The 6,849-nt window shown below is 41.1% G+C and overlaps 1 protein-coding gene across 2 annotated transcripts in view; it reads right to left on the bottom strand.

Annotated features, from left to right (window-relative positions):
• Window positions 1-381: 381 nt before the first annotated feature.
• Window positions 382-6,849, bottom strand: part of LOC134401301 (histidine--tRNA ligase, cytoplasmic-like) — a 380,518-nt gene continuing 374,050 nt past the window's right edge. For both annotated transcript variants that reach the window (XM_063130111.1, XM_063130110.1), the window contains exons 9-14: window positions 6,377-6,470; window positions 5,943-6,070; window positions 5,623-5,859; window positions 2,679-2,786; window positions 2,227-2,373; window positions 382-2,061 (exon numbers count right to left, since the gene is read on the bottom strand). In XM_063130111.1, coding sequence (XP_062986181.1) covers window positions 2,005-2,061; window positions 2,227-2,373; window positions 2,679-2,786; window positions 5,623-5,859; window positions 5,943-6,070; window positions 6,377-6,470 — 771 coding nt within the window. In that variant the 3' untranslated portion in view covers window positions 382-2,004. The remainder of the gene's footprint in view (window positions 2,062-2,226; window positions 2,374-2,678; window positions 2,787-5,622; window positions 5,860-5,942; window positions 6,071-6,376; window positions 6,471-6,849) is intronic.

The raw sequence follows: 6,849 nt of genomic DNA, 5'->3' as shown, positions 1-6,849 counted from the left end.
GTTGCAGGGGGACATTTGAATTAATAAATTTAAATTTATAAAACGTTTACAGTTGCACTGAACATGTACAAAGTGTTTTTCATCTCTGCATTCTTTTGACAATGGGGATAAGATATAAGGTGCAGATCAGCAGAACTTAGTTATGTCTCTTACGTTATTAGCAAGTAGATCTATTATTATTTTTTTGTCCCAGCCACCTTAAAGTAACAAAGTTCAAAGCTATTAATGACTTGGTGATGGATGGCTGATAGGAAAAGTCTTCATAAGATGTGCAATTTTGAGAATATGGAATTAATACAACCCTAGGCTTTGTCAGAAAATACCATTGTGGTTATCATCACAGGAGGCATTCCATAGAAGAGAAATGACAAGCATGTATAATTGGTTGATATATCACGATTTATTAGAATATTTACAAATTTCAGTAGATAAAAGAACCTCTCGTTTTGAGCAAACAAAGTCTGAATTTGAAAGGGAATTATGTACAAATGATGAACATGTTGTTGCAAAAATGTATAAACTTTTGTTAAAGTTGGAGACGGAGGATGAACAAGTAAAGGATTGTATGATAAAATGGAGTCAAAATTTTGGATATAATATACAATGGGAAATATGAGGTTTAAAGTTTACATTAAAGAGAACTTTTATAAGATGATGTATAGATGGTATATGTCTCCTTCAAAATTGGCTAAAATGTATAAAGGGGTCTCAGGAATTTGTTGGAAATGTGAACAGCAGGAAGGAACATTCTATCACATATGGTGGACTTGTAAAAAAGCCAAGAGTTTCTGGTTTCAAATTCATTCTTTAATTCAGAAGATATTAAATACTAATATACAATTGAAACCAGAATACTTTCTTTTGGGTTTAATGGGTTAAACCTCCCCTCTCCTCAATGCTGCAACACACCCCAAAATCCCCCCTGCACTGCAATTGAATGTAGAAAAAAAAAGCCCTATGAAGAGAGACTGAAAGAACTGGGCATGTTTAGCCTGGAGAAGAGAAGATTGAGGGGAGACATGATCGCAAGACAAATACTTGAAAGGTTGTCATACAGAGGAGGGCCAGGATCTCTTCTCGATCCTCCCAGCGTGTGGGACACGGAATAATGGGCTCAAGTGACAGGAAGCCAGATTCCAGCTGGACATCAGGAAAAACTTCCTGACTGTTAAAGCAGCACGACAATGGAACCAGTTACCTAGGGAGGTTGTGGGCTCTCCCACACTAGAGGCATTCAAGAGGCAGCTGGACAAGCATCTGTCAGGGATGCTTTAGGGTGGGTTCCTGCATTGAGCAGGGGGTTGGACTCGATGGCCTTGTAGGCCCCTTCCAACTCCGCTATTTTATGATTCTATGAAACCTTTCCATTGATGCCAATGGGAGTTTTTTTTTAAATTAAAGCCTTTAATTTAATTGCAATTGGGGAGGGGAGGATAAACTTTACCTCCCAACGATCTCCCCTCCACCTGGCAATGAAGCTTAGAAGAGATAATCCCAGAACAGAGAAAGGGAGGGAGAACCATCCTTCTACTTCATGCCCCTGACTCATCTTCTTTCCAGGCTCTTCCTCTTCATGCTGCCTAGTCCTTGTCCCATTGTTTCCTTCCCTCTGATCTCCAACCCCAAATGTGCCTGTCCCTTCTTTCTAGTCTTCCTAACCTTCTTCCTTATCCCCTTTCCTCTGTGTACCCTGACCCACTCTCCATCCCTAGGTCAACCTTATATCATGACAAACAGCAAAACTAACATGCTTTTGAAAGACCAGTATTTCAGAAGTCCAATTTCTCAGAACTGCTGCTTTGTACTAATAGAAAATGCATTTTTTAAAACAAGGCTGAATAATCCCAAATGACTTAACAGACTGGTAATATTCCAACAGAAAATGAAGTAAACTTTATTAAAAACAACAACAACACTGTATGACCTTATGGTTTAACAGGCTGGTAACATTCTATAAAGGCTGCACAAAACTGCCACCCTTTTGAAAAGTGAAACCAAGGGGCTCTATTCTTCCAACCTTCTCTTGATCTCATCTATGATATTCTCCTTAGGAACATTGATCTGAAAACCAGATATGGAATATTAGATTAGTACTATTCACCAAAATAAGGAGCCTTCTACTGAAGAATATTCAACCTATGATCTGATGTCAATCATGTCCAAAAAGCTCAGGGAAAATATTATTTCAGATCAATGGCTTCTAGTGGACTCTTTTAAAATGCTAACCTCTTTCCTGGTAATAACATCTCGAAGTTTCACAACTCCATTGTTCAGCTCCTGTTCTCCTATGATGATAACAAGTGGAATTCCTTTTTCTTCACAATATTGCAATTGGCTTAGCAGCTTGGGGTTTTTCTTATAAAACATCTCTGCCTGCAGGACATTCACAGAAACAGAAAGTCAAATTGTTTGAAGGATGTAGTAGCAAGTGAACTGCCATGAGAATTATTTGGAGTCATCAACACTACCACACAGACTAACCTAAAGAGAAGCTTTCCCTCAGATTAGAGCAGAAATCTCCCTCACTTTCAAGCGTGTCTCAAGCATGAAACAAAATGAAGGGTCTAGTGATTACCTGCTTATTTCTCTGTGAAGACTTTCCCATCTCCTTGAGCTTTGGGATCAAAAATATTAGTTTCTAGGACGGCAACAATATAACGTTGACTTCTCAGTGTTACCTTGATGCCTGCATCCCACAGTTCAGAGATGAACTTCATTCTCCAAGCAAGGAAATTCTTCTGAGCAGCAGCCACCAGCACTTGTGTCTCTGTTGTGTAGATCTTCCCCTTAGATGTGTTAGATCAGAGAGAGGGAAAACACACTTATGCAACTGGAAGGTATGATGGTATTTACCAACCAAGCCCCAATTTAATTGGGCTCAATCACTCTTGGAAAAAAGATATTCCATTGCTGGCACATTTTCCTGAGTCTGGTTATTCTTAAACATGTTTGCAAATACATGGTGACTTGAACTGCAATCCTACGCACACTTACCTGGGAGTAAGTCCCAGCAAACATAGTGAGACTTACTTCTGAGTAAACATGGATTGTGTTCATATGTCCATTTCCACCATTGTTTCTTAGACAGTTCTATCCTGATTATGGCCTCTGGCCTGCCTCCTACTTAGTCTAGAGAAAGAGCAAGCTCAGCCACCTGCTGGTGGGTAGGTAAAATGTCTTGCCTCTACTACCTATTATCAGCAAATATGGTGCTCCTTTCACAACAATAAGAAGATAAGCCTTTCACTGCGGGCTAGAAGGAGCTTAATAAAGCATCAGACCCTTCTCTTCCTAGGCAGGCTGGTTTCCGACTCCTTGTGCTGAACAGGGGTGCTTGCATACTTGCATTTTTGAAAGAATGCATACGTTAGGTGTCTTCAGAGCATTGCAATGCTATTACCTTCCTAAACCAACACAAAAAGTCACTAAAATATAAAAATAAACTGTAGATCAGCCTTCCCCAACCTGTTGCCCTCCAGATGTTTTGAGCTAAAATTCCAAACTTTTATGACCCCTGGCCATACTGGCTGGGGCTGATGGAAATTGAGGTCCAGAACATCTGCAGGGTGCCAAGTTGGGGAAGGGTACTGTAAAAGATTAGGCAAGGAACTGAAAATAAAAGCACCAATACACAATTACAGAAATCTGTGATGTGACCACATTTGGAATACTGTGTCTCAAAAGCTCTAAAAGAATATTGCAGACAGTGATGTGGAGTTTCATAGATTTGCCAGTAAAAATGAATGTATGTCAATTGCAAATACAATATTAGGCAAGCTTGGCAGTTCAAAGTTGTAATTAACATTTTTCAGGTGATTATCTCTAGTGAGTATGTGAGAAAAAAATGTATAATGTCTTTTAGTAAAGCAGTTGGCAAAACAGGGATAAAGAGAGACTGAAAGAACTGGACATGTTTAGCCTGGAGAAGAGAAGATTGAGGGGAGACATGATAGCACTCTTCAAATACTTGAAAGGTTGTCACGCAGAGGAGGGCCAGGATCTCTTCTCGATCCTCCCAGAGTACAGGACACGGAATAACGGGCTCTAGTTAAAGGAAGCCAGATTCCGGCTGGACATCAGGAAAAACTTCCTGACTGTCGGAGCAGGACGACAATGGAATCAGTTACCTAGGGAGGTGGTGGGCTCTCCCACACTAGAGGCCTTCAAGAGGCAGCTGGACAACCATCTGTCAGGGATGCTTTAGGGTGGATTCCTGCATTGAGCAGGGGGTTGGACTCGATGGCCTTGTAGGCTCCTTCCAACTCTACTATTCTATGATTTTATGAAATATATGTTCTTTTATTTCTAGCAAATGTTCCAGCTTCCACCTTCGTTGGTAACAGTTATTATAAGAATTGAAACATAGCCCCCCGGGGTCACAGTTACAGAATGTTAGTCCTGTGGGTAGAATTCCCAGACTGCAAGAGAAGTAGCAGAGGCAACATGTACATGATGCTGAGAATGATGGGGAACACAAGCAGAAGGGTACCGTTGCCCTTGTGGGTGTCGTAGAAGCATCTAGGAGGTTCGCCTGGCACCTACACTATATTCTTTCAGACGCCAGGTGAAGACCATTTTATTCTCTCCGTATTGTAACAGTCTATAAATTTAATTTTAACTTGGCTGTTTTAAATTTGTATTTCTGCACTGCTGATGATTTTATCCTGGTTGTGCTTTTATATTGTATTTTATATAATGTTTTATACTGTTTGTTTTATACTTTGAATGGTTTTAATTTCTGTGAACCACCCAGAGAGCTTCGGCTGTTGGGCGGTATAGAAATGCAATAAATAAATAAATATAGTTGGCTCCTGTGTGAACCAAATGCTGGACTGGACAGGCCTTTGGTCTGATCCAGCAGGCCTCTTCTTATATTCTTTACCTCTACTGACAGAAGGCAGCTAAATGAGCAGATCACAAGCAATTTGCATACCACCCCCCACAGGAACTAATGAAGTTCATATATAATACATTAAATGCAGATTTAAAAAGAGGATCACAAGAGCATCATTAAAAAAAATTCTGGGTTCAAACATCACACTCATTAAGAGCCAACTTTGGGTTGCTGAGTAAAAGCAGACATGCACGAGAACCCCTTGGTTTTCAAACTGATGGGTTGTCATTACATCTGAAGCAGGCCATTAAGTCAAATTCACTTATCTCCTAAGATGGTTCAAAGTCAGACTTTGGCAGGTCTCTCTAGAATAGAATTCCACAAATACAGTACCATTCCATGCCTGACAGATTGTATTGGGTTACAGCTGAAGGCTCATTTTTTTTAGATCATCCCTTCACTCACCCCACCTTACTGGTGATAAACAGCTCTCACAAGAGTTGAATGAAGCTTCCATAAATTAGAGTGCCAAGAGTCATAACTGATCAAATATTTGGTTTAAACAATTCATTCACTTAATCTCTATTGCCTATGGGCAGAGCAGAGGGACTGCTAGTTCCTCCCTATTTTGGAGAGCACATGACTACAAGTAAACTGTTGACTTAACTGCAAGTTCATTATATAGATCACCCCTAGCATTTTCAGTATTTGTATATTAACCACTATATAGAACTATGATTCTGTCATTCTTCAATACCTTCTGACTGCATATTAAGACCAGACCTTACCTTAGCATTCTGCTCTAGGATGGAGAAGATCCTTTCAACACCAATGCTGACTCCTACACAGGGTACCTTTTTCCCTTTTGGATTAAATTGTGCTACAAGTCCATCATAGCGTCCACCTCCAGCCACACTGCCCATGTTGAGAGACTCGTGATTATCTTGCTGGTGCAGCAAGACAGCCTCAAAGATCACTCCAGTGTAGTAATCTAGACCACGAGCCAGACTCAGGTCCAAGGAGATCTGTGAAAGAGGCCATTAACCCTATTAGAAGGGGGGGGGAGAACATCCCACTCAAACAGGCCTAATGTAGTACCCCAACTCACCTGATCTATGATGCCAAACAGAGTAAGGTACTCAAATAGCAGTTTCATGTCCTCCAGCCCTTCTATGGCCAGCTTACTCTGGGACAGCTTTGGATCCTGGAGCAGCTTCTCAATCAAACACAGGCCCCCTGTAGAGAAGACGTAATCTACAGCACTGGCACAGCAGCACTGGCACGGTTTCCAAAGTGCTTGCTCCAGCCACCTCATTCCAGCTCACAATTATTATTCCTTGTCCGGTCAGAAAGGTTTCCAGTTCTCGCAACACTGCCTGAGTTGTGAACAAACCTGGGCTGGAATATTATGCTGGGAGCATAAGAAAAACTAGTTGGGCACTTGATTTACATAGGAACAAATATAGGATCTCAGCCAAAGTGGCAGTTTTGGTCTAGGGATTAAGTACTGACACTCTACATGGTGCCTGCATGGAAACTCACCATGGAGCTGAACATATTCACCAACATGATCTACAGCCTCAGGAGAAACCCCCTTCTCTTTGATCATCTCATTTTTCACTTCTTCCCACGTCATCTGTGAAGAAGATGGGAGTATTAGCTCAGAATATTCCCGGCTAAAACAATTTATTTTCTGGCTTGTGGCCAAATCACTTTGCAAATCATTCTCTCTAGCAATAGACCATTTAAACTAGTAGCTTTGTCAATATAGATGTAGTAAAGGCATGGGGAATGTCAATTTGATAGGGCCCAAGAATAATAATTATCCCTGGGGCCAGATAATATCAAGGGCCCTCTCCCAAAGCCCCAACCCTGATGCCATTGGGCTTCTTTCTCCATGCAGAAGGAGGCAAAGGGTGATCGGTCCAGGCCTCTCTTTACATGGTAAAAGGGAATGGACAGAGAAGCCCCGCTCTGATCTTTCTCTGGTGTTGGGGATTGGGTATGGCCTGTAA

The sequence above is a fragment of the Elgaria multicarinata genome, chromosome 7 (genome assembly GCF_023053635.1).
Source record: "Elgaria multicarinata webbii isolate HBS135686 ecotype San Diego chromosome 7, rElgMul1.1.pri, whole genome shotgun sequence".
Taxonomy (NCBI): Eukaryota; Metazoa; Chordata; class Lepidosauria; order Squamata; family Anguidae; genus Elgaria; species Elgaria multicarinata.
The sequence above is the reverse complement of the archived record's forward strand: the minus strand, read 5'-3'. Positions and strand labels throughout refer to the sequence as shown.